The 27,802-nt window shown below is 43.7% G+C and overlaps 1 protein-coding gene across 1 annotated transcript in view; it reads right to left on the bottom strand.

The window, feature by feature from the left end:
* Nucleotides 1-27,802, bottom strand: part of LOC138246379 (cyclic nucleotide-binding domain-containing protein 2-like) — a 1,069,494-nt gene that overhangs the window by 121,916 nt on the left and 919,776 nt on the right. Inside the window, exon 15 of the mRNA XM_069200950.1 lies at nucleotides 1,595-1,654. Coding sequence (XP_069057051.1) covers nucleotides 1,595-1,654 — 60 coding nt within the window. The remainder of the gene's footprint in view (nucleotides 1-1,594; nucleotides 1,655-27,802) is intronic.

Raw genomic sequence — 27,802 nt, 5'->3', positions numbered from 1 at the left:
AAGCGTGACGGGTGCATGCCGATGTTAAGGCCCTGTTCACCTCAGAGCCGGTGGGCGGAAACAAAGTCCCCTTCACATATGTGCTTCTGGCATTCAACTCGTGGTCATCATCACAGTCTTGGGATGTTTTCTGCTTTAACATGCCAAAGCAGAAAATGCTGCATTAATTGCCGAATTAAGTATCTCTTGGATGTCTGATCTCATAACAGTCAGCACCTCGCCCTTTTCCAGGGCTTCATTCTCCACCAAATGTTTCAGTTTGGCAGCCACTTTCTATGGTGCATTTTCCCCTTATAGCAACGCTATTGCAGTGCCTTCCTGTTTTCATAGGGTTTCTAGGCAACTGGATCTCATCTTGTGAGCAGTGAACCAGTGCTAAAGAAACGCTGTGCACGCCTACTATCACATGTATGCTGACTGATAGCACGCAGTGAAAGCGGAGAAGTCTTAAAGTCAGATTCACACATGGCTCATAGGAGATGATTCCCCCGCCCCAGGTATAGCACCTGAGTGAGCAGCGCATGTCAGTACTTACCTATAACCACTACAGCTGATCTCCTTGCACAGATATACATTCACCTTGACATGTATAGCAAAAGTTCCTGCAGACAGATACCAAGCAGGAAGGGCTGGAGGGAAGGGGGACCTTTTAATGTCTCATTAGTTTGGAAAAAAATGAAAGAAATATATGGTAGCAAGCTCTATCTGGATGCAGGGCGGCATCAATAGTTATTACTGTGACAATGAAGATTAACATGGGGTGAAGAAGTTATTTAGTCTGCATTAAACAATTTGTTCATGCAGAGTATTCTGGTGTTTAGCAACCCTTTGCGTGTTGTTGATCTAGTCTTCCAGCAAAGGATGTGGTACATGCACAAAGAAAGACCTTTATTAATTGTCTGACCCCATTGCAAGCTAGTGTAACGCATTGTGGGAAGAAACGTGTAACATGTGAGAGGATGAACGGAACCCTGCGAGTGGTTTGTATTATAAGGCAAGTCTCTGGACTGGACTCTGCCATCTACAATTTAACCCAAAAAGACCTTGAAAAGCTATTATTTGTTGTAAGTGTACTGTTAAAGGCACTCACTCAGGTAGACGTCTGTTTAAAATGTGGGGCTTGAAAAACGGTGGCTTGGTAAAGACCATGTTGCTTGCACACTCAAATTATTAAAGCTATATAATAGTTTATATAATCTAATTTTACATAGATTATGAATTCAGCATGTGCACCGTCCCTGCTTGTAGAGCAGCATGAACTTGGCAAAGCTTGTTAAATCTTCATGACACAGTACACTGCACAACGAAATTCCCAGGGAAGGAATAATGTTATTTTACACAGTCAATGATGACAAAGAGATTGGTAATAGAGCATGAAATAAATTCAGTGAAGTAATGGTGATAGCAGTAATAAATTACAATAAGCGAGCACATCAACAGACATCATCCATGGCAAACACAATTTGAAGGCGTTCTTAAAATTAATGAACCTATCAATGCGTGGAGTAATTCAGATGTTGGTTTGCCGTTGCACAGACACATTCATAGGCACAAGCACGACTTCTTCTCGGACTCATGATTCAAAGGAACTTACAAAAATGTCGCCTTGTTCCAACACACCAACGGTGATAAACTGAGGAGCTGATGAGGTAATCTGCAGGGATGGTACACATAAAGGTATGAGTAGATAGGCCTACCTTGCAAAGATTCAATACACAATTCCATCATATGCCCCGAAAATCACTAATGTTTACATCTTGTTATGACAACATCGACAAAAAGTTATCCCGATGGCCTACTGCATAGGAGGACAAAACACACACACACACCCACCCACCCCCACCTCTCTGTTGATTGGCCATATCCTAAATGAGTTAATACATTTTAAAACAGATGACATAACCTTGGCAACCTGTGCAATATAGTGTTCACCGAATTGTTTCAACAAAAGATGTTAAACTGATTAATGGCGTTTCCAAAAGTCAAACTCCAAACAACTTTATCTTTTTCATTACAAAACACAACACTGATGTCGTCAGAAGGCAATTATAGCATATAATCCCCATTCGGGCAGAAAATCGCAACTGTGCGCTAACCTGGATTCTCAGAAATTTCGTTATGATGGTATATTATGAAGACAGACCTGCTCACTTTACAACTAGCAGTAAGTTTGCATATTTTTTTTAAAAAAAAGCATTGGCCAAGTCAATAGATTTGGCTTTGTCAATGTTTGTGTTGTGAAAAATCACGCAGCACAGTGCAGTAAGTCATCTTGCTATGCTGCATGATAGGGAAAGGGCAAGAATGCACCGTATTTGAAATAATACAGTGCATTCCTGCCTTCATAATCATGGCCCATAGTATTTAAAAGCATTTAATGACGCACTCACACGGGTGGTGATCTTTGAATATTTTTGAAATACTTTAAAGCGTGTCAACCATCTTGGAAGTATTGGAAACATGCACCGGTTGCCATCATGGAATCATTTTTGTTATAGCTATGGTAAAAAACCTTTCAAAGAGGGCCTCCGTTGGTTGCATGCATGCTCATGCATGTGCACTCATGTGAGACCATACTAGTGTTACCTTTTCACTACTTAATTATTATATTACCATTCCATGACGTCAAATGTTCATTTTGGAATGGTAAAATAACAATAAAGTTTTCCCAGGATGGTGCTCTTATCTTTTTGAGCAAGCCATCCAGTAGCAGTGTGCATGAAGTAACCAGGATGCTCATACAAAAAAGTTTTAAAATATTAGAATGAAAAACAGCCTCACGAGCCCTAGCACTTTACTGCACGGTATAGTGTGACGATAACAATATTGTGCACTGTCAAAAGGACGTCACTCATACAGAGAGTAATCAGTGGCAGAAGAGGAGTAAACTACTAGCCTATGCCCTATGTCTTATGCTGCGGTTGGCTGAAGCTCAGTGTGACTAACAGTTTAACAGACCAATGGATAGAGACCACTGATCAAAACGCCCTCTATGTACACATATTATAAGTTTATGTTTTTAAACCCTTTGCTGCCAGGCCTTTTGCCCCTCAGGTGCCAAGCCTTATTTTGGCTATTTGGAGCAGTTTGAGTTTAGGACCTCATAACGTTTTGTCCACATAAGCTGCCCACACCAAATTTGCATCCTTTTTTTCCAACATCCTAGAGATTCTAGAGGTACCCAGACTTTGTGGGTTCTCATGAAGGAGACCAAGAAATTTGCCAAAATACAGTGAAAATTTAGTTTTTTTAAAACAAATTGGAAAAAAGGGCTGCAGAAGAAGGCTTGTGTTTTTTTCCCCTGAAATTGGCATCTTCCCAGCTTTCAGGAACAGGCAGACTTAAATCAGAAAACCCAATTTTTCAACACAATTTTGGCATTTTACTGGGACATACCCCATTTTTACTATTTTTTGTGCTTTTAGCCTCCTTTCAGTTAGTGACAGAAATGGGTGTGAAACCAATGCTGCATCCCAGAAACCTAAACATTTCTGAAAAGTAGACAACATTCTGAATTCAGCAAGGGGTCATTTGTGTAGATTCTACAAGGGTTTCTGTGAGAGAACAGGGCTGATTGCAGAGGCCCCCTAACTTTTTGCCCCCATTTTCAATTTTTTGCTGGTGTTTTCCTGACTCTGATGGTGCCCTGAATACTGCTAACCAGTCCCAGGGCCTGTGCTCTGTGTAAAATCAGTATGCAAATTAGGCTAATTATAATTGGCCAAGTTAACCTACCTATAAGTCCTTAGTATATGGTAGGGCATGGAGGTTTAGGGACCCCAGCATAGGTAGTGCACCCGTAGGTGCACTGCTGAGGTGCCCAGTGTCATTTTAAAGGCAGGCCTGCCTTGCTGGCTGCTTTTAAATTAAAGTTACATGCAAATTCGACTTTGGAATTAAAAGTAGTTCCAAAGTCTGAAACAACCTTATTTTTACATATAAGTCACCCCTAAGGTGTGCCCTATGTGCCCCTAGGGCTGGGTGCCATGTAATTATAAGCAGGGACCTTATAAAAATAGTTTTATAAGCCCTGGTGAGGTAAAACAGCCAAATTCATTTTTCCTTCATTGTAGTGAATGGCCTCCATAGGCTAGAATGGGGAGACTTTATTTTAATTTTAAAGGTCCCCTTAAGTGACCGATACCAAGAGTTTGGTATCAAATTAATTGTTACAATAAATCCCACAACTTCCAGTTGTTGGATCTAATATAACTTGTTCAGGTAAAGAGTTTTCAACTTTACCTAAAAAGTTGCCAACTTCAGCCCTGCACTGTTTCTTCTGCTGTGCTCTGATTGGCCAGCCTCTGGCAGCCTGGCCAGGCTGCCTTGAGGAGGTGTGAAGTGGCCTGGCTTCACACAAAGAGGTGTGCCTGTGGGAGGAGATCTCCCCTCAGCAGATGGTGAGGCAGGAAGGAGGAGGGCTGCCAAACTGGTATTCAAAGGCAGAGAAGGACACTTGGAGCAACCCAGCAACACCCCAACATACTTCAAACCCAGACAATTAGGTGCCCCCTTGAGTAGATTAGGAGAGGGCAGGAAAGGGGTGTGTTTAGGATTTTTAGCCAGTGGTTGGGCTCAGCCAGATGTAACCTCCAAAAATTACTTTCAGCCATGATGGATTTTCGAAGAATGTTGCTCCTGGGATTGATTTTTGCCACACTTCCCAGGAAGTGGTCATCACAGGGGGAAGGACCTTGTCCCTGATTGGAGAACCAGGACCCCCCTGCTTTTCACCCAGGAGCAGGGATAAAACTGGCAGACCTGCACCCACACCTCAGTTCCCTACCAGATCCCTATCAGATTCCAACAAGGAAGAAACACAGGAGAAGAAGGACTGCCCTGCTGGACCCCTGACCTGCACCTGGACACTGCACTCTGGAGGACTGCACCAACTGCACACTTGGGCTTCACCACTAAAAGGACTTTACCTGTCCTCTACTGCTTCAAGAAGGGACTCCCTGTTTGCTACAGGTACAAAGGAGCTGCCCAGAGTCCCCTGCATCAAGTCCTGCAAACAAAGCCCAGCTGACCAGCGTCCAGTGGCCATTTGAGGATTCTGACCAGGTGCATTCTGGGAATTGTAGTCCCAAATCCCAAGGAACAACTCAGAGCTTCTGGAACCTTGGATCAAGTTGTGGACACTTTAGGGACACAAAAAGGACCTCTGGAAGAAGATCCAGAAGTTTGGAGACGTTTGGAGCAACTCCATGAATTGAAGAGGTGCGTTGTGGGAGGTGTAGTCCCAGACCCCAAGAGGCACACCAGAGCCTCTGAACCCTTGGCTGGTGCTGTGGACCACTTTCCTGAATCAAACACTTCTGAAAGTAAGTGGGACAGTGTTTCCTTGTGGGTGGCCTGAACTCTGGACTTTGTTCCTTTCCAGTGTGACCTTTTTTAATCCTTTGAACGCTAGTTGCTTCTATGTGCTAGAAAGCATGAATTCTTAAAAAATTCATACCTCTGTTCCCCTTATCCGATGTTATTCATTTTGTTGTCATTTTAAAGTTAAACATATTTCCTATTTTTAATAAATTGATTTTGGATTTTTAAACTGTTTCCTGTGTTTTACTTAATTTCTGTTTTGTGATATTTGAATGCTTTACACTCTGTCTCCTAAGTTAAGCCTTGTCGCTCGTTGCCAATCTACCAAGGGTTGAGCTGGGTTTAATTTACTGAGACCTAACTGGACCTAAGTGGAGGTTAGTGGCCTATTGCTAAGTGTAGGTACTTACCTGCCCTTACCAATAACCCATTTTCCAACAGTTTCCTACAGAAAATAACAGCTGAAATTGAGGCAAAAAAAACCAGCCATTTTTCAAAATGTTTTACTCTGTAACTTTTTCCTGCGATTTCAGATTTTTTAAAGCAATATACCATTAAGTCTGCTGGACTCTTCTGGTTGCGGGGGTATATAGGGCTTGTAGATTCATCAAGAACCCTAGGTACCCAGAGTCAATAAATGAGCTGCACCTTGCAATGGGTTTTCATTCTATATCGAGTAAACAGCAATTCATTTGCTGAAATATAAAGAGTGAAAAATAGGTATCAAGAAAACCTTTGTATTTTCAAAATGGGCACAGGATAAGGTGTTGAGAAGCAGTGGTTACTTGCACATCTCTGAATTCAGGGGTGCCCACACTAGCATGTGAATTACAGGGCATTTCTCAATTACACTTCTTTTTTACACACTGTCTTACATTTGGAAGCAAAGAATGAAAAGAAAAACAAGGGGCAATAACACTTGTTTTCCTATTCTGTGTTGCCCCAAGTCTCCCGATAAAAATGGTACCTCACTTGCGTGGGTAGGCCTGATGCTCACAACAGGAAACACAATATGGACACAACACATTTTTACATTGAAATCTGATGTGTTTTTTGCAAAGTGCCTTGCTGTAGATTTTGGCCTGTAGCTGAGCCGGCACTGAGGGAAACCTAGCATACCTGCACATTTTTTAAAACTAGACACCTAGGGGAATCCAAGATGGGGTGACTTGTGAGGCTCTGAACAGGTTCTGTTACCCAGAATCCTTTGCAAACCTCAAAATTTAGCCCAAAAAACACCTTTTCCTCATATTTCGGTGACAGAAAGTTCTAGAATTTGAGAGGAGCCACAAATTTCCATCCACCCAGCATTTACCCAAGTCTCCCGATAAAAATGATACCTCACTTGTGTGGGTAGGCCTAGCGCTCGCAACAGGAAATGCCCCAAAACACAACGTGGACACATCACATTTTCCCAAAGAAAACAGGTGTTGTTTGCAAAGTGCCTACCTTTGGATTTTGGCCTCTAACTCAGTCGGCACCTAGGGAAACTTAGCAAACCTGCACATATTTGAAAACTAGACAAATAGGGGAACCCAAGATGGGGTGACTTGTGGGGCTCTCACCAGGTTCTGTTACCGAGAATCCTTTGCAAACCTCAAAATTTGGCTAAATAAAAAACTTTCCCCTCACATTTCAGTGACAGAAAGTTCTGGAATCTGAGAGGAGCCACAAATGTCCTTCCACCCAGCGTTCCCCCAAGTCTCCCGATAAACATTATACCCCACCTGTGTGGGTAGGCCTAGTGCCCGCAACAGGAAATGCCCCAAAACACTATCTGGACACATCAAAATTATCAAATACAAAACTACCTGTTGGGTGGGGGGGCACCTGCATTTTTGGTCCTGGGCTCAGCAGCCATCTAGGGAAACCTACCAAACCCAGACATTTCTGAAAACTCCAGGGAGTCCAGGGAGGTGTGACTTGCGTGGTTTCCCCAATGATTTCTTAACCAGAAGCCTCAGCAAACCTCAAATTTAGCTAAAAAATCACTTTTTTTTCCCACATTTCTCTGTGGGATCACAGCACCGGGACAAATTTCCTACCACCCAATGTTCCCCTCAGTCTCCCAGTAAAAATGATACCTCACTTGTGTAGGTGAGCCAAGTGCCTGTGACAGGGAAGAGCCAAAAACATGTCGAAATTGAGGGGGAACCAAAGCGGGGCCAAAAGGGCAGTTTGAAAAAAAAACATTTTTAGGCTGACAAGTGCAGCAGAATTTTTATCGGTATAGATGGGACAATGTTGGGTGGTAGGAATTTTGTGGATTCCTGCAGATTCTGGAAGGTTCCATCACAAACATGTGGGAAAATGTGTGCTTTCCAGCAAAGTTGGCGGTTTGCAGGGCATTGTGGGTAAGAAAATGGTGCGGGGTGCATGTGAAGTACACCCTGGAATCAAGCAGATGTTTAGTTTTCAGATGTGTCTGCGTCTTGTGGATTTTTCTACGTGGCAGCGTCCCAAAGTAAAAAAAGTGAAGCCCTCGCCATTCCAAGTGGGATGATTTTGAGAGTTACCAAGCTCTCATGGCCCAAATGTAAAACCAAAACCCAAAATAATCAAATATCTTCTTGCTTGCCGTGGGATAAGATGTTTTAGTGTGCGGGAGGAGAGTTGAAAGACTGTTACCCCCTTCAGTTGGGGTGGTGGCATAATCAGGCCCATACTGGTTGGTAGCCACCACCCCACTATTTTTAGTATTTTTTAAATTCCATGCCATCTAGTAGACTTTCTGCCCCCTCCGGGGTGTGAATCGGGGGTAATTGCCCCATCTGCCCACTGGTGGGCGGAACAACCATGGCCCCGTTTATTTGGGGTGGGGGTATGGCCATGCCCCTACCCTCTTATTTTGAAAATAAAATCTTCCTTGGTCTCTGGTGGGATTTCTGCCCCCCCCCTTGGGGGCAGATGGGCCTTCCAAAAATAGGATGATCTGCCCCCATGGGGAGCGACCCTTGCCCAAGGTGAAGCCCCCACAAACAAAACACATACATACACACACACCAATCCCTGGTGTCTAGTGATTTCTGCCCCCCTTGGGGGCAAATTGGCGTAACAAAAATAGGCCAATCTGCCCCTAAGAGGGGTAGAAATGGCCTAAATACAATTTGCCCCCAGGGGAGCGTCCCTTGCCTAGGGGTTCACTCCCCATACATAAAAACATAAAGTAAATGAAAATATATATATAGATATCCCTGGTGTCTAGAGGTTTCTGCCCCCCCTGGATCGGGGGGGGGGCAGAAAATTATATTAGGCCGATCTGCCTCCAAGGGGGGGCAGAAAAGGCCTAAAAATAATTTGCCCACCCGGGGAGCGGCCCTTGCCCAAGGGGCGGCTCCCCTTATGCGGAAGGATAATAAAAAAAAACTCCCTGGTGTCTAGTGGTTTCTGCACCCACCACACCCCTGGGGGTAGATCGGCTTAATTATATTAGGCCGATCTGCCCCAGGAGGGGCAGAAATGGGCTAAAAATAATTTGCCCCCCTGGGGAGTGGCCCTTGCCCAAGGGGCCACTCCTCTTATACCTAAGTATAATTTTAAAACAATTCCCTGGTGTCTAGTGGTGTGAAATGGCTTGAAAACAATTTGCCCCCCAGGGAGCGACCCTTGCCGAAGGGGTCGCTCCCTACACATAAAAGAACAAAAAAATGATCCCTGGTGTCTAGGGCTTTTCTGCCCCACCAGGGGCAGATCGGCCTAATTATATTAGGCCAATCTGCCCCCAGGGGGGGCAGAAATGACCTAAATATTATTTGCTCCCCTGAGGAGCATCCCTTACCCAAGGGGATGCTCCCCTTATACCTAAGTATAAGACAAAACAAAATCCCTGGTGTTTAGTGGTTTCTGCCCCCCAGGGGAAGATTGGCTTAATTATATTAGGCCGATCTGCCCCCAAGGGGGGCAGAAATAGCCTAGAAACAATTTGGCCCTCCAGGGAGCGACCCTTCCCCAAGGGGGGGCAGAAATGGCCTACAAATTATTTGCCCCCCTGGGGAGCGGCCCTTCCCCTTGTGTCCATTTAAAAAAAAAAAATCCCTGGTGTCTAGTGGGCATTTCTGCTGCCCGATCGCCGAAAGGCCTTTCCTTTCATGTCTCTGCTGGCCCTCTCCTCCCGAGCGGAAGAGAAATGCTGAGCATGCTGAGCAATCGCAATGGAAGCATGCTTTCAGCGCGATGAGAGGTGATCTCTGATGAGGTCAGCACGCTCTCGCATGCTGACGTCATCAGACGTCACTGGGGGGGTCGGGGTGGAAGGGAAAGCGATTCCTCTTCCAGCCCTGACCTGGGGGGGTGGCCCTCGGGGGGAGCCCTAGCGCTTCTCCTGAGGGCTGGTATGGCAAGCAAGGGGTTAAAGATACAATAGTCTGTTAAGGGAGTGTCCCAAAAGTCAGACCTATAGAGGTTCTGAAAAATAAATAATATAGATACAAGAATGTCCTATTAACCCCAATCACACTCACTTTTCCTAACATTTACAATATTTTTTTTCCATTTAGTTTGACTTCCCTTGACTGGGAAACTCAATACATTTGAAACATCACGCGCCCTAACTTAGGATCTGGAACAAAAGTCAGATACAAACGCATGCCTATACAATTTTCTATTGGCTAAGCATTAACAGAGACTCTTCTGTGTACTGCTCACTCTAGGAAATATGTGATCTATTAAAACCAGTGTTTTAAATTATGAATTCTAATTTCTTTATTTATGGGATCAATAGGACACTAAAATTTTGATTTGGTATGAAAAATTCAGAAACGGTAATAGCTTTGGATAAATTAAAGGCTGTATCAAAGCATGTATATTAAAAACTTAAGAATGAGGAACTATTACTGTATTGTACTATACATAAAGTACCATTATTTACTTTCAATACAAAATGTTTGTAAGTTTATGTGATTAAGGACCACATGTACGAAGTTCAGGTTTTGCGACCTGCAATTTGCGATTCGCAAAACCTGACCTACAACAGTGTCAATTACACTGTTTGCAATTCCCAATGGGGTCGCAAATGACCGACCACATGTATATTCATGAGGTAGGTTGCTATTTGTGACCCCATTGGGAATGGCCGTGCTGGAGACAGCAGACCACCATGTCTGTGACTGCTTTTAAATTAAATAAAGCAGCTTTTATTTCTTTTAAATGCAGCCCGTTTTCCGTATAAGGAAAATGAGATGCATTTTAAAATTAAAAATTAAAAGTTTTCTTTTCATTTTTTCAGAGCAGGCAGTGGTCCTACTCCCCCAAAAATATTTTTGCTGCCATTCACAAAGGGGAAGGGGTCGCATGGGGACCCCTTCCTATTTGCGAATTGGTTAGCACCAGTTTGAAACTGGTGCTAACTGCAATTGTTTTGCGACCGCGTTCGTGGTCACAAAACAATCATACATGCCATCTGGATTCAGTATTAGGAGGGGACGCCCTTGTCATGCCCCTTCCTAATACCGAATCACAAATCCTAAACTGCGATTGGGTAACAAGTTACCCAATCGCAGTCTGGGCTTTTTACATTCCAAATAGCATTTTTCATGTTGCAAATGGCCCGATTTGCCGTTTGCGACTTGAAATAATGCTTCGTACATCTGGCCCTTAGGTTTATATGAATTGGTTGATCGTATACACTGACATTGAATTAACTCAAAAGAATGATCACATTTAATTAAAGTGTTAATACTTCATTGCCCTATAGCATTAGTCTGCCTATTCTCCATTTGTGTGGCTTCATGCAAAGTAACTAAAGGAAGATGACATGATCAATTTAGTGTCACTTTTACTTATTTTGTGACATTAGTTTCAGTCTTACACTTCAGCGTGGGAGGACTTCCTCTATGCCAAGGGTCAGAGTTATGGAGCTTGCCAGCAATGTATTCTCCGTAATTCAAATGCTGATCTCCTTTCGGGTTGTGTACTCCAGATCAAGTTGTTTGACAGCTTTGACAAACTTTTTTTGCTTCAGTTCTTTCTTTTGCTACAGTTCGTATTTTCAGTGAAGAGGTTTGATTATTAGACTTATTTTGCCTCATTGATCTCTCTTTGGATATTTGGAGTTTTCCTTTCTAGAACTCCATAGATTTTAGACCATTAGACCTATGCCTCTACTGTATTTTTCTTGAAAATGAGGGTTACAATACTTTCATTATTAAACCAAACCCATTGTGGGGATCTTTTCTAGTCATGCCTTTCATAGCATCTATTATTATGCGAAACTCTTCACCTGAAATTGCTTTGACTTGGCTCTGCCTGCTTAGCTACGTGGCCTCTTTCTCCCCTGGCCACTGGCCCTCGAAACGAGAATTTCTCTGGATATACTTAAGACTGCATTAGTCTCTATGTGCACTGGGTCTCTTATGCAGCTTTGACCATTTTAACCAGCATTGGTCCTTTGCAACCTTCTGCAACACAATGATGTTATCTGAACCAGCAATTCACTTTGGGTGGCAGATAATAGAATTTATGTCAAAGCTTGTAAGGTGGCTGCCCATGTTTGACTTTTCTGCTGTTGCATTTGAAAGGATCCCTGTTGTACAGGTAGAGGTATGCTAATGTAGCTTCCTTCCCTTTGTTTCTAACGAGTATGACACCAACATACTCTAGTACCCAGAGGTCAGCCAGAGATCCTGTGTCTCACATGCATCTCAGATGATAACCCAAAGAAATGGAACTTATCCAAATATTTCCACAGCCTTTGGTCCAATTAATTGTCAACATCGAACATTTTTTTAATGCTAAGACAAAGTTGTTCTATGCCTATGAGATACTACTACCTTAAATAATGTTGCAAACGATAAAGGTGGTGCACCACTTGATGAGCAATTGTTTAGATAGAGTATAAAAAGAGTTCTCTGATGGTGACGATGAAGCAAGTCTTCTGTTTATTTCTTTCCAATTCCAAAACATTTTTGTTGGAAAATGGGTTATTGGTAGGGCAGGTAGGTACCTACACCTAGCAACAAGCCACTAACCGCCACATAGGTACAGTTAGGTCTCAGTAAATTAATCCCAGCTCTACCCTTGGTAGCTTGGCATCGAGCGTCAAGGCTTAACTTAGGAGACAAAGTGTAAAGCATTCAAATATCACAAAACAGTAATTAAATAAAACACAGGAAACAGTTTAAAAATCCAAAACCAATTTATAAAAATAGCTTATATTTTTATCTTTAAAATGACACAAAAACGATTAAAATCGGTTCAGGGGAACCGGAGATATGAATTTTTAAAGTATTATTATTTTCTAGCGCTTAGAAACAAAAAGCGCCAATCGGATCATCTGGTTGCACCAGGACCGGGGCAAAGTCAAACTTTCAGGCCGACCGCGATGGAGCCCTGCTCGGCTACAAGTCGCGGGAGGCCTCGGTTAAAAAGTTACCTTCTGACTTAGTCTCTTTTTTGATGTTTTTCTTCCCCGGGACGAACCTGCCAGTTGAATCCGACCTCCTGGAGCCCTTGTCCGGATACGCGAAGTCGGTTTCCTCAGTGGTGATTTTTACCTTCGGACTTAGTCGTTTTTTCGAGATGAAAATCCTTCGACCGGGGTAAACCTGGATCTTGATCCGACGTCCGTGGAGCCCTTCTCGGATACGATGGCTGGGAGGTCCCGGTCAACTTTTTACGTTCGGACTTAGTCTCTTTTTTGGATGTTTTTCTTTACCGGGACGAACCACGAAGTCAGGCCGGGTCGCGGTTGAGGCAAGCCGTCTAGAATTTCCACGTCGGGTCGGTCCCTCTCTGGAGCTTTTTTCCAAAAATTCTCAAATCTTTTCCAAACTTCTGGGGCTTCACCCAGATGTTCTTTTAAGGTTCTTTTGGGGTCCACAGCTCACCCCAAGGGTCCAGAAGTTCTGTGATGGTCCTTGGGGGTGCGGACTTCAACTCCCAGAATGCACCTGGCGCAAACTCCTTTTTGGCCACTGGACAGTGGTCAGCTGGTCGCTTTCTTCAGGAGTTGGTGCAGGGGACTCTGGTTAGCAATTTTTCACCTGTAGCAAACAGGGAGTCCCTCCTTGAACCAGTTGAAGCCAGGCAAAGTCCTTCTTGTGGTGAAGCACAAGTGTGCAGCTGGTGCAGTCTTTCTGAGTGCAGGGTCCAGGTGCAGGCCAGGGGTCCAGCAGGGCAGTCCTTCTTCTCCTTGTAGTTCCTTCTTCTTGAAATTTGGTGGGGATCTGAGGCGTGGGTGCAGGTCTGCCAGTTTTATCCTTGCTCCTGGGTGAAAAGCAGGGGGGCCCTGGTTCTCCAATCAGGGACAGGGTCGTCCCCCTGTGATGACCACTTCCTGGGAAGTGTGGCAAAAATCCATCCCAGAAGGCAACAGTCTCTAAAAAACCAAAATGGATGAATCTGATTTTTGGAGGAGAGATCTGGCTGAGCCCACCCACTGGTGTGGCTAAAAATCATAAACACACCCCTCTCCTGCCCTCTCCTAATCTAATCAAGGGGGCACCTAGCTGTCTGGGGTTGCAGGATGTGGGGGTGTTGTTGGGTGCTCCAGATGTCCTTCTCTGCCTTTGAAGACCAGTTTGGCAGCCCTCCCCCTTCCTGCCTCACCATCTGCTGAGGGGAGATTCTCTCCCCCAAGCACATTCCTTTGTGTGAAGTCAGGCCACTTCACACCTCATTAAAGTAGCCTGGCAGAAGCTGCTGCAGGCTGGCCAATCAGAGCACAGCAGCAAAAACAATGCAGAGCTGAAATTGGCAACTTTTTAGGTAAAGTCTAAACTTTTTACCTGCACTAGTTATATTAAATCCAACAACTGGAAGTTGTGGGATTTATTATAACAATCAATTTGATACCAAATTCTTGGTATGTAACATTTAAGGAGACTTTAAAATTTAAAATAAAGTCTGCCCATTCTAGCCTATTAAGGCCATTTACTTCTATGAGGGAAAAACGAATTTGGCTGTTTTTACCTCACCAGGGCTTATAAATCTATTTTTATAAAGTCCCTGCTTATAGTTACATGGCACCCAGCCCTAGGGGCACATAGGGCACACCTTAGGGGTGACTTATATGTAAAAATAAGGTAGTTTAAGACTTTGGAAGTACCTTTAATTCCAAAGTCGAATTTGCATATAACTTTAATTTAAAAGCAGCCAGCAAGGCAGGCTTGCTTTTAAAATGACACTGGGCACCTCAGCAATGCACCTAGGTGTGCACCACCTATGCTGTGGTCCCTAAACCTACATGCCCTACCATATACTAGGGACTTATAGGTAGGTTAACTTAGCCAATTATAATTAGCCTAATTTGCATATCCATTTTACACAGAGCACAGGCCCTGGGACTGGTTAGCAGTACCCAGGGCACCATCAGAGTCAGGAAAACACCAGCATAAAGTGGAAAATGGGGGCAAAAAGTTATGGGGCCTCTGCAATCAGCCCCAGTTTCTCACACAACCCCCCCCCCAGCCCACACGCCCAGGAGACTCAGCCCAACCCTGGGAGAGTCTTCCTGGCTTGTTAGGCGAGGAAGACAGTGAAGAAAACTGGCTGTCCCTTTGCAGGGCCTACTCTGCCTTACATCCTCCTGTCAGGGTCACTCCCTCTGGGTAGTGAAGCCATCCCAACAGTAAAAGGACCCAATTCAAACAAACTTCCCTCTAGGGGGGTCTTCCTCCTCTCTCTCTGCCAACTTGGGTAGTGAGGTGCCCACCTCCCCTACTCCTAACTTTGCTAGGGCAACACCTAGCTTACCCAAAGAGGTCACCCAACACTTGAGCAACCCCACCATGACCAATAGGGTCAGGGGGCCTACTTTGCTATTGGCCCTGGGGTCTGCCTCCCAGGCCAAGTACAGTGCTGCCAGGAAGGCTAGCACCCAGCAGAGGCTACTGACAGCTGTCAGTACCCAGAACCACACCCTAAGCTCTCCACTGACAGGTGGCTGAGCTGCTTTAGGGGCATCTTTGGGATCCTGGCACCCCTCTTGCTGTCTAGAGTGGGGGGCTACCACCTCTTGTGGTAGACACCCTCCTTCCACTCTCTCTTCTGTCAGTGCAGGGGCAACACCCTGCATCTGGACAGCTGCCTGACTACTCAGGACTTCCTTGGGGTCAGGTGAGGCCTCACCAGTGCCAACTTTGGGCTCCCCCCCTACTGGGGCAGAAGGCCCTTGGCTCCCTGGAACTCTCTTTAAGAGTGGCCTACCCTTCCTTTTCTTCTTTCCTTTTCTTGGGGACCCCTGTCTCCTAACTGTAGGGACTGACTCCCCAGGACTTTGGGTTGGGGGGGCGCCCTGGGCGACCACCCCATCTGTGACCAGACTCACCTCTGGGAGGTCATTGCCCAGGATACAATCTAGGGGGAGGTCAGCACTGACTACCACCCTAATCCAGTCAAGGATACCCTCCCTCTCTAGGGGCACTATGGCTACAGGTTTGGAGGTGACCTCCCCTGTGGCTATCCTGACTTTCTTTGTCTTTCCTGGGACATACATGTCTGGGGTCACTAACCGGTCACTCACTATAGTGTGACTGGCACAGGTGTCCCTCAGGCCAGTGGTAGGGATCCCATTCACTTGAATGTGGTGGAAGTGCCTACTCCCACCCTCAGGGATCACCAGCTTACCATCTGGTCCTGTCTCCCAGCACAATGCTAGGAGGACTTCATCATCTGAGGAATCCTCCTCTATGGCTACATTGGACAGCCCAGTGCTAACCACTTTCCTTGGACAGGCTGCATCTCCTCTGAAGTGACCTGTCTGCTGACAGTCAAAGCAAGCCCTACTGTCCAAGAGCTTTTTTAACCCTGGGTCTCCCTGTCTCTGCTTGTCAGAGTGGGAGTGGGATTTACTCTCCTCCTTCTTAGGGTTCTGGGGTACAGAGGGAGTCTCTGTGGTAGGCTTACCACCTCCCTCCTTAGGTTTTTGGGGACCTGTCCCCCCCTTCTTGGAGTCTCCCCCCTGGGACTTGACAACCACCCTGGTTCTCAACCACTCATCAGCTGCCTCCCCTAGCTCTCTAGGGTTGGTCAGCTTAGAGTCCACTAGATGCTGGCGTAACCTTTCTTGGATACAATTGGTCAAGATGTGCTCTCTCATGATCAGATTGTATAACCCCTCATAAGTATTTACTTTGTTGCCAATAATCCAGCCCTCTAGTGCCTTTAGTGAGGTGTCCACAAAGTCAACCCAAGACTGGGTACTGACCTTCTGGGTGTCCCTGAACTTCATTCTATATTGCTCTGGGGTCAGACCAAACTTCTTGGCTAAGCACCTCTTCATACTAGGGTATGAATCTGCCTCCTCCCCCCTTAAGGTCAGAAGCCTATCCCTCCCTGAGTTGGGGACCAACTCCCACAAAAGGGAACCCCAGTATTGAGGCCTAACCCTTCTCATTTGGAGTGCCCTCTCAAAGGCCCCTAGCCACTTATCTATGTCATCCCCCTCTACATAAGCAGGAACTACCCCCTTGGGTAATCTGGGGCAAACTCCCCCACCCATGGACACCTCAGCTTCTTTATCGTTGCCTCCATCTTTTTTTTCTTTGCTTGCCCACTTTTTCTTTTCTAGGGCAAGCTTATCTGCTTCCAAAGCTATGTAGGCTAGCTGGGCTTCCAGCTCTCTTTCTCTGATGGATGGGTTCTCTCCTCCTGAAAGGACCCTCTTCCTACCACTAGCTTTGGGTCTGCCCCTAGTGACTGTATCCACTGAGGACCGTTCTTCTTCTTCCTCACTTAGGCTCGGATGCCTTCCCTCCCCTGAGTGGTTAGAGTTAGCATCTTCCTCTTTTTCTTCCCCCTCTGGAGCTTCCTCTGTCTCTACCTCTTGGGCCTCAGCCCATGCTGTCAGGGATTTAATCAGGATTTGCTTCCTGAGATCAGGGGTTGCAGGCAACCCTCTCTCAATACACAACCCCCTAAGCTGGACTACTGTCAGTGTGGGTAGGCTAGCCAGATCAAGCTCCATGGTTCCCTAGTTTTGTGTCAACAAAAACTTTTTGCAAAAATTGGAAACAAGAATTTAGAAAAATTACAAAAATTCAATAATTGAAATTAATCCAAATTAAAAATCAAAAAAATTTTTTGCACTAGGACAATTTAAAGGATTTTTAATTTGTTTTACCCAAAACTGTAACGTGATAATGAACACAAGTACAGGATCCCGTCGCTGCTTCCAATTATGTTGCAAAATGGGTTATTGGTAGGGCAGGTAGGTACCTACACCTAGCAACAAGCCACTAACCGCCACATAGGTACAGTTAGGTCTCAGTAAATTAATCCCAGCTCTACCCTTGGTAGCTTGGCATCGAGCGTCAAGGCTTAACTTAGGAGACAAAGTGTAAAGCATTCAAATATCACAAAACAGTAATTAAATAAAACACAGGAAACAGTTTAAAAATCCAAAACCAATTTATAAAAATAGCTTATATTTTTATCTTTAAAATGACACAAAAACGATTAAAATCGGTTCAGGGGAACCGGAGATATGAATTTTTAAAGTATTATTATTTTCTAGCGCTTAGAAACAAAAAGCGCCAATCGGGTCATCTGGTTGCACCAGGACCGGGGCAAAGTCAAACTTTCAGGCCGACCGCAATGGAGCCCTGCTCGGCTACAAGTCGCGGGAGGCCTCGGTTAAAAAGTTACCTTCTGACTTAGTCTCTTTTTTGATGTTTTTCTTCCCCGGGACGAACCTGCCAGTTGAATCCGACCTCCTGGAGCCCTTGTCCGGATACGCGAAGTCGGTTTCCTCGGTGGTGATTTTTACCTTCGGACTTAGTCGTTTTTTCGAGATGAAAATCCTTCGACCGGGGTAAACCTGGATCTTGATCCGACGTCCGTGGAGCCCTTCTCGGATACGATGGCTGGGAGGTCCCGGTCAACTTTTTACGTTCGGACTTAGTCTCTTTTTTGGATGTTTTTCTTTACCGGGACGAACCACGAAGTCAGGCCGGGTCGCGGTTGAGGCAAGCCGGCTAGAATTTCCGCGTCGGGTCGGTCCCTCTCTGGAGCTTTTTTCAAAAAATTCTCAAATCTTTTCCAAACTTCTGGGGCTTCACCCAGATGTTCTTTTAAGGTTCTTTTGGGGTCCACAGCTCACCCCAAGGGTCCAGAAGTTCTGTGATGGTCCTTGGGGGTGCGGACTTCAACTCCCAGAATGCACCTGGCGCAAACTCCTTTTTGGCCACTGGACAGTGGTCAGCTGGTCGCTTTCTTCAGGAGTTGGTGCAGGGGGCTCTGGTTAGCAATTTTTCACCTGTAGCAAACAGGGAGTCCCTCCTTGAACCAGTTGAAGCCAGGCAAAGTCCTTCTTGTGGTGAATCCCAAGTGTGCAGCTGGTGCAGTCTTTCTGAGTGCAGGGTCCAGGTGCAGGCCAGGGGTCCAGCAGGGCAGTCCTTCTTCTCCTTGTAGTTCCTTCTTCTTGAAATTTGGTGGGGATCTGAGGCGTGGGTGCAGGTCTGCCAGTTTTATCCTTGCTCCTGGGTGAAAAGCAGGGGGGCCCTGGTTCTCCAATCAGGGACAGGGTCGTCCCCCTGTGATGACCACTTCCTGGGAAGTGTGGCAAAAATCCATCCCAGAAGGCAACAGTCTCTAAAAATCCAAAATGGATGAATCTGATTTTTGGAGGAGAGATCTGGCTGAGCCCACCCACTGGTGTGGCTAAAAATCATAAACACACCCCTCTCCTGCCCTCTCCTAATCTAATCAAGGGGGCACCTAGCTGTCTGGGGTTGCAGGATGTGGGGGTGTTGTTGGGTGCTCCAGATGTCCTTCTCTGCCTTTGAAGACCAGTTTGGCAGCCCTCCCCCTTCCTGCCTCACCATCTGCTGAGGGGAGATTCTCTCCCCCAAGCACATTCCTTTGTGTGAAGCCAGGCCACTTCACACCTCATTAAAGTAGCCTGGCAGAAGCTGCTGCAGGCTGGCCAATCAGAGCACAGCAGCAAAAACAATGCAGAGCTGAAATTGGCAACTTTTTAGGTAAAGTCTAAACTTTTTACCTGCACTAGTTATATTAAATCCAACAACTGGAAGTTGTGGGATTTATTATAACAATCAATTTGATACCAAATTCTTGGTATGTAACATTTAAGGAGACTTTAAAATTTAAAATAAAGTCTGCTCATTCTAGCCTATTAAGGCCATTTACTTCTATGAGGGAAAAACGAATTTGGCTGTTTTTACCTCACCAGGGCTTATAAATCTATTTTTATAAAGTCCCTGCTTATAGTTACATGGCACCCAGCCCTAGGGGCACATAGGGCACACCTTAGGGGTGACTTATATGTAAAAATAAGGTAGTTTAAGACTTTGGAAGTACCTTTAATTCCAAAGTCGAATTTGCATATAACTTTAATTTAAAAGCAGCCAGCAAGGCAGGCTTGCTTTTAAAATGACACTGGGCACCTCAGCAATGCACCTAGGTGTGCACCACCTATGCTGTGGTCCCTAAACCTACATGCCCTACCATATACTAGGGACTTATAGGTAGGTTAACTTAGCCAATTATAATTAGCCTAATTTGCATATCCATTTTACACAGAGCACAGGCCCCGGGACTGGTTAGCAGTACCCAGGGCACCATCAGAGTCAGGAAAACACCAGCATAAAGTGGAAAATGGGGGCAAAAAGTTATGGGGCCTCTGCAATCAGCCCCAGTTTCTCACAATTTTTTGCACAGTAATCTTGTTACAGCATGAAGTACATAGTAATGACAGCCAACGCGTTTCGCCCTTCATCATAGGGCTTCTTCAGGGCTGTAACGTGACATGAAACAGTAATATAAGAAAAATAATAAAAGACAGTAATACAAAACATACCAGCAAATCCTAAGTACATAATGCAGACAGAACATAATCATGCGACGGGACATAGAGGTGCGTAGACACATATATATCAAAGTAACAAGTTTACTGAGATCCTCTAATGTATGAAAAGTGCAGTATAGTGCAGGGAACTGGCAAGAAAGTAGGTGTGAAATCAAAACATGAGAAAATGGGTCCATAGTTAAATGAAGTGCACGAAAAGTATAATATGCTGAGGAAAGTGACATTTTACCTAGTGTGAAAGTAAAGTTAGTACTCGAAAGATAGTGTAATAATGTAATACAAGAGAAAATTAGCATACCTACATGATATCCAGTCGGTCATAATTGGTAATATTCTTTATCACAGATATGTATAATGTGCCTAATAAGGAAATAAAAATGGGGGGAAAAATGGAAGGAAGGGATGATGAGGGACAAATGCACTTGATGATAAGCAGACTGTACACGTATAAGTGCTGATGAGTAAAAAAATATAAGAAGTAGTTATAAACTCCCTTGAGTGAATTTCAGTTGAATTAAACTGAAAAAACAGAGAGGAAATATTGCTTGTTAAATGCCCGTTGAAAGAGCAATTAGTGTAGCTGACATAACATAGTAATTGTCGAGCGATCGAAAAAGGTATCAAAATCAGATGCACTGCAATTATCGGTAAACGCGGTAGGCGAAAAAGATATCTTACCGAGAAGGGGGTTCACAGTGTAAATTAAGTAAAGTCCATGGCCGTAAATATGGTCAGAAAGCCGATCCTGCTGAGGAAGGTCCGGCAGTACCACGCCAGTCCCAGTAAGTAACGCCGTCATCACCGAAGTGATTCACATGGTATAAGTAATGGGCAAAACCCAGAAGTCCGGAAATAACAGGAAGCAAATGTGAAAATAGAAGATGGACTATGCGTGGCGGCCATCTTTAAGGTATTTAGAAAGCATCTTGTTTGCGTTACGTTAATGATAGCCAGAACCCGAAAATTCAACAAATATAAAGATAAAAGATGGACTAAAGATGGCGGCCATCTTAGAGGTATTTGGAGAACAGTCCTGTTGTGTCAGGGAAAAACTGGATACCACAGACTTAAAAATAAAGAAGAAAGCAAAGGGGGAGGGGAACAACCACATACTTAACATATTTCATATATGCTCGACACACTGGTGAACCAAATGAGTTGGAAATAGGATCTATTTACAAACTATATTAGTAGGTGATTAAGACATATTGATCACATAGAGATCTATAAAGATCTTAGGCTACGTGCAGCAGTATTACCAGGGAAATAACCATATATTTAACATATTTCATATATGCTCAACAGATGAGTTGAAAATGAAATCAGTTTACAAAATACATTAACAGGTAAATCAGACATATTAGTCACATAGAGATCTATACAAATCTTGAGCTACGTGCAGCAGTATTACAGAGGACAAATGAAATTATTAACAATACATTTTGACATAAACAATATATAGACAGGTGTATCCCAAACCATTTGTTGATACGCTGTAATCTCATTACATCCTACAGTAAAACCATTGATGACAAGTGTAGAATAACAGTAGGGGCGACTAGTAATTGTCATTCCATTTATAAACATTATAGCCCCATTGGTGCATCGTATTACTAGTTAGAACAAGGTCACAGGGAGCAGCGGTAATAAGTATTCCCATCATAATAAAATAAAGTATTAAACGTTATTCTATACCCACATAATCACCACTAGGTCATACCTAAATACAAGAATTAAACCACATTAGGACATGAAAAAGTGGCACAATGTTATGAAAAATAGTGGAATTCATGGTCTGTGTTGTGGCCCAGCTCCACTGTTCGTAGACAGCAGATCCAGACTGCCTCCCTTTGGCATAGTTTTAATTCTCTATTGCCTCCTCTAGGATGAGGAGGAATGTGGTCTATCCCTTGGAACCAGATCAGTGCGTCATTAGGATGAACCAGTGTGATGTGAGAAGTAAGTGGATATCTACTGTCATTATTCTTAATGGCACGTATATGTTCCTGTATTCTGAGTTTTAAAGATCGTATGGTACTTTCCACATAAATCTTATTACATGCACATCCTAGGATGTAAATCACAATTTTTGTGTTACAGTTGATGAAATGATTAATGGTATTTTTCCTAGTCATATTGGAACATAATTCTTTGGACTTATCCAGACCAAAAGCACAAATGTTACATTCATGACATGTGAAAAAGCCCTTCGGTTTTGTGGAAAGCCATGTAGTTGAATTCGGGATGGAGACATAGCTAGGGCATAATTAGTCCCTAAGTGTCATCCCTCTGCGATAAGTAATCTTAGGTGTTCTAGGTAGATGCCCTATAAGTCCCGGAATGTCAGTCAACAAATGCCAGTCTCGTTTTAAAATCTTAAAAATATCCTGGCTGTGAACTGAATATCGGGTCACAAATGACAACAGTTCCGTGCAGTTCCTTTTGTCCCTGCGGGGTTTTGAAGTCAAAGTATCTTTCCTAGATATGCTCATGATGCGTTTTTCCGCTTTGGAAAGAATCTTATTATTGTAACCTCTCTTGGTAAATCTCTGTTTAACATGTTGAATCTGTGTGAGGAATTTATTGTTGGTGCTGCAATTGCGTCTCACACGCACCATCTCACCAAAAGGGATATTAAGGATCACAGATTGTGGGTGGGCACTCATCGCTTGTAGAAGACTATTGCAAGCTGTGGATTTCCTATATAAAACACTTTGTATGCAATTATGTTCTATGAAAAATCTAATGTCCAAAAAATCAATAGTGTCTTTACTGTAGTGTAAACTGAGTTTTACATTGTATGGGTTATCGTTAAGAAAGCCATAGTACATGGTTAGTTGTTCAATAGCCCCATTCCATATTATGATGATATCATCTATATACCTCCCCCAAAATACAATAAATTCTGTCCATGGGGCAGCATGTTTCCCCCAAGCATGTATTTTCTCATACCAGCCCGTAAACAGACACGCATACGATGGGGCAAATTTTGAACCCATTGCAGTCCCTTGTGTTTGTTGAAGTCACTCAGTGTTGTGCAGAAAATAGTTTTAGGACAAGATGATGTCAATCATCTCTATAAGCATCTGGTTATGTGCGTAGTGATCAGCAGTCCGGGTCTTCAAATAAGAGGTGACTGCTTGAATACCAAAGGGTTTTTGAATACAAGTATATAGGCTGTTCACATCCATGGTAACAAATAAGAGGTCATCTGACCAAGGAAATTCCTCAAATTTGTTGAGAATATCTTTACTATCCTGTATAAAGGAAGATAAATTGCAAACAAACTTTTGTAAGAAGGAATCAACATATTCTGATAGTTTCTTAGTAGGAGAGTCAATGCCAGATATAATAGGTCTCCCTGGGGGGAAGTTACCCCCTTTGTGTATTTTTGGAAGGATATATATACATGGACATCTCGGTTTATAACAACAAGATATTTGTATTCATCATCAGAGAGTTAGCCAGATTTATGCCACCCACATAGTTTGTAGTTAATATATTCTGTCAAATCAGCCAACTGTCTATTTATTTCATCCATGTAGTCACACTTGTTCATAATGACCACATTACCTCCTTTGTCCACCTCACAAATCACTATTGACTGATCGGTTTTAAGGCCGGTAAGGGCCTTTCACTCTAGTTTGGACAAATTATCTATTTTGTGCCAATTGATCTTTCGTGTATCCAAACATTTGTATAAATCTGATGTGACCTTGTTGGCAAACAGATCAATGTTACTATGAGTATTGGCTGGTATAAATTTAGAGCGTAATCTTAAGCCACTAGTCAGATCGAGGTCTTCCCTAATTCCTAAGTGAGTTCTCATAACCTCAATATCCAATTTTCTATCATCTTGTAGGGACATCATGAGTTGTAGGTCATGTAAATCAGATACTGATTGTGTTGGTGTGTGAGTGTCCTCAGTGGACAAGTCTCCTAAAGGTTGTGAAGGAAATTCCCTGTTTGGGGGCTCCCCAAGAGAGGAGAAAAAGTTATTCTTGAGTTTTAAGTGACGAGTAAATTTGGATAAGTCCACAAAAATGTCAACAGACAGCTCTCCTTCTACACCCCGACCCGGCATCTCCGCTCCACTGACCTCGCAACTATCCCACACATCCGCACAACTACAACCGGCAGTAGATCATTCTAGCACCTCACCGCCAAATGTGGAACACTCTTCCCACCCAACTGCGGCAGACCAAAGACCTCCTTACCTTCATGAAAATTTTCAAGACCTGGCTGCTCGAGCAGTAGCAGCACCCCCTCACTTCCCCCCACCCCCCTTCCTCCTCAGCACCTTAAGACCCTCACGGGTGAGTAGTGCACTTTACAAATTCCTGATTGATTCATTGATTGATTATCTGCGGAGCTCTCCATCAACCTCTCTTGATCCATCTGACTGCTGCAGTTTGAAGGAGGCCTCCAGACTCTGAGCAAGCAGTAGCTGCAGGTCCCATCCCACACCACAATTTGAAATGTGAAATGCGGTTGTGAAAGGTAGTATGTTGTGTTCTCCCCCATTCACTTGCTGAATGTGAATTGCTTTTTTATAAATGTATCAAAAACATAGACCATGTTCCTGTATCCTTGGAAACAGGATTCCCTGCCACTTTTATGGCCAACATCCGTATGCCTGTCCCTAAGCAGCATGTATGCAGCCCACATAATTATTAAAGCTGACAGCTGTCTTTTGCATCAAAAATAAATGCATCCACACATGTTACGCTATGTCACATGAGGCTCCTTACCAAGCCTTCTGCACAAAAACCTTTGCTAATCCTTTCAGCTCCATGCCTGTATTCGATTACTGCGATGGCTTTCATGCAAACCTCTCATTCGAATCTTTGAAGACATTGCAGTATGAAAGTACTTTTGCTGGTCACTTACTAGACAAGTGAAGAGGTTTGACCACATTATTGTACCACACAACAGCATAATAATTCCAAGATATAACGTCTCATATTATTTGTTATATTTATTAGCATTCAACCTACTTTAAGCAACTAGTTACACATTTAAAGCCAGACTACCAATATTGGCTGGCCATTAGTCTATCAAAGTATATGGGGCTGGCAGTAGCGGAAGACTAACTTCTGGTCAGGGCCTCAAGCCTTTCTTATATGTACGCCTATGAGGTGCTGCCCACTAGTGCATCCTTTATGAGGTCCCTTTAGTCTCCACCTGCTGAAGTCACTGGTATTCATCACGCTTGACATATCTTTGCAGGAGCCCTGTGATGAGTTTTCTAGTGTGGGTGAGTTTACAGTGAATGAAATAACCGGTAGATGCCAGAGCCCATTGGGCTCCACGCTTGAGTGCTGCGTGAGGGCTGATATTGTTCTTTTATACTTAGAAGCCCCCGTGTACTCATTGCCTGGAACAAAAACGCATTCTCATTTAAGTATCTATGGTAGGGTTGTTTCATCAGTATTGTGGCTTCACTTCCTTTGTTGTTTATGTGCATTGTCTAAACTAGTGATCTCTCTCACTCCAAACAGTAGTAATTGGTTATACCCTTTTCAGATCGGTTTTAACTGCTTGGTTCATATGCTCTTTACATGATTTCACTTTGCACAAATACCTTCCCTGCTTTATTAAAGTCGGTTTACAATAAACTGAATATTTCACCTAAATTCTAAACCTGTGAAAGGATACAGTCGAGGCAGATCAGAGGACTATCACCTAGGGTAGGAGAAGAGCACATAGCAAAACGTGACTGAAGAAGTACTTAATACCTGAAGGCGACACGGTATAAAATAATGTAAAGCTTTACTATACACAAATGTGCCTCACCTATTAAGCCAGTCGTTGTTCCGCTTTTTTTTGTGCCTCCTATGACTATGCCCCGCAAGTTAACAGGGTCCGCATAGGCCATATGAGTGGCATAGCCACAATTCTTCCCCAATGTTCCTGGATTGTGAATTGGGAGAAGCGCGAGGGTGAGGCAAGTGGAGCGGGACAAAGCAAGCAAAACCGAAATGACTAGAAGCAGAGAACTGATACCTAGACTAGTTCACTCTCAAACCCCGATCGCTGTGTAGTGGCAAAAGCTCTGGTATGCCAGCCCCAAACAGTTAAAAGCAACCAAGCTGACCTGGAAAACATATATTGAGTGGAGATTGTTATTTCTGCATTGAAACGTTTATAAAAACACAAATTACGACTTTCTACACATTTCCCATGTGGAGTGCCTGACATGCTAGCTTGGAAAAAGGGTACGAGTTGAAAAGAGTTGAACAATCTGCATTTGTCTAAAAACAACTACCATTGTTGTGGGACTGACACCTTTCTGGGTGCCTGCCTCTTTCATGTTGTCTGTTCTAGGCCACTCCGATGATGCCAACAAAACTTAAAACACTAATCACTCGACTGGGACTCTGTCTAGGTTTGTGCTACACGAATATTACATACACAGGCCATTTTGTATAACCAAATTCGCGTATTTTCCTCTTCTGCGCTTTTCACTCTTAACTTTTCCAAGCACAGAAACACACACGCCCGCGCACACACACTGAAATAATGATTATGCACTGCACGTTGTGCCGGGCGAATCTTTCAATTTCGGAACCCTGTGCAAATTTGAATATAAGTATCTTGCAGTCTTGGATCGACGCAGTCCATTCTGTAGTAGGGGAGAATACTTTGTAAGTTTAGCTCCAAAATTCTAAAACGCTTCGGAAAATGTTTTATGTTTTAACCATAGTTTAATCATCAAGAACATTCATTCATTAGTGCCAGGTTTGTTTTACCGAACACTTAAATTGGATTTAAATTCGTAAAATGCTTCTTTCATTTTTTTTTCTTCCTGCAGAAGCACAACTCATTTTGCACGAGCCATTCGTGTTACAACCAAACCCTTAACAAGCTCGAAACATGGCGAAGCGATAGTTGACTGCCATTCATCCAAAAGCTTAACAAATGGTCTAGTGGAAGGCATTTGTGAGCATGAATACACTCGTGACAAGTATTAATGTTCCTATTTACGTGTGAGGCTGCAGATGAAATGATAAATCACCACACGCCTCAGTTTCAAACCACAAAGTTGTTTAAAATAAGTAATAATACAATACATTCTAATATGTCCAAATAGATAGACGTAATCTACAATTGCTAAATCTGTCCCCATCACTGAATTCGGTGAGGCCATGCTGTATTATCCCTGTCACCTCATGATCCATGTTGGATCAGGGATCTCAAATTGTTCACGTACACTTCTAGTCTGTGACGTTTTAGGTTTGGCTTGACAGCGCGGTTACCACCCTACTTTACATGATCAACACAAAACAACTTTAAGAAGTACTACTGAGAGAGTGGGTTTGGCTTCACCCACATCTTGCTTAACTTGGGTAGAGCATTTGATTGAAGAGAAGTTGCGTGGTTCTGCTGAAAACGTGCTTGCACTGCATATGTTGTCATGTTGGAAAGTGAATGCTCAATACAGCAGGACTATATCAAGACTTTTAGCCTCATCTGTGTTTTTTAAGGAAAAGTTGTGAAAAAGACAGTAGGTCTGACATATTCATTGTGAAAGGCATACGTAAAAGCGAATAAGCATGTAAGGGTGGTTCATGGTTGCAGTGGGTTAAAGCCTGAAGGTAGATATTTTGTTTAATGAAATCACACAGAATACTCAGTAGGCAAGGGTTTTCATGTTGGTTACATATCTGACAAACCCTGTGGGTAGAACATTTTCTTGGCAGTCCCATAAGGAGA

Source organism: Pleurodeles waltl, chromosome 1_2 (assembly GCF_031143425.1).
Source record: "Pleurodeles waltl isolate 20211129_DDA chromosome 1_2, aPleWal1.hap1.20221129, whole genome shotgun sequence".
In the NCBI taxonomy this organism is placed as follows: Eukaryota; Metazoa; Chordata; class Amphibia; order Caudata; family Salamandridae; genus Pleurodeles; species Pleurodeles waltl.
Note: the sequence above shows the minus strand (reverse complement) of the source record. Positions and strands in the feature narration are given on the sequence as shown.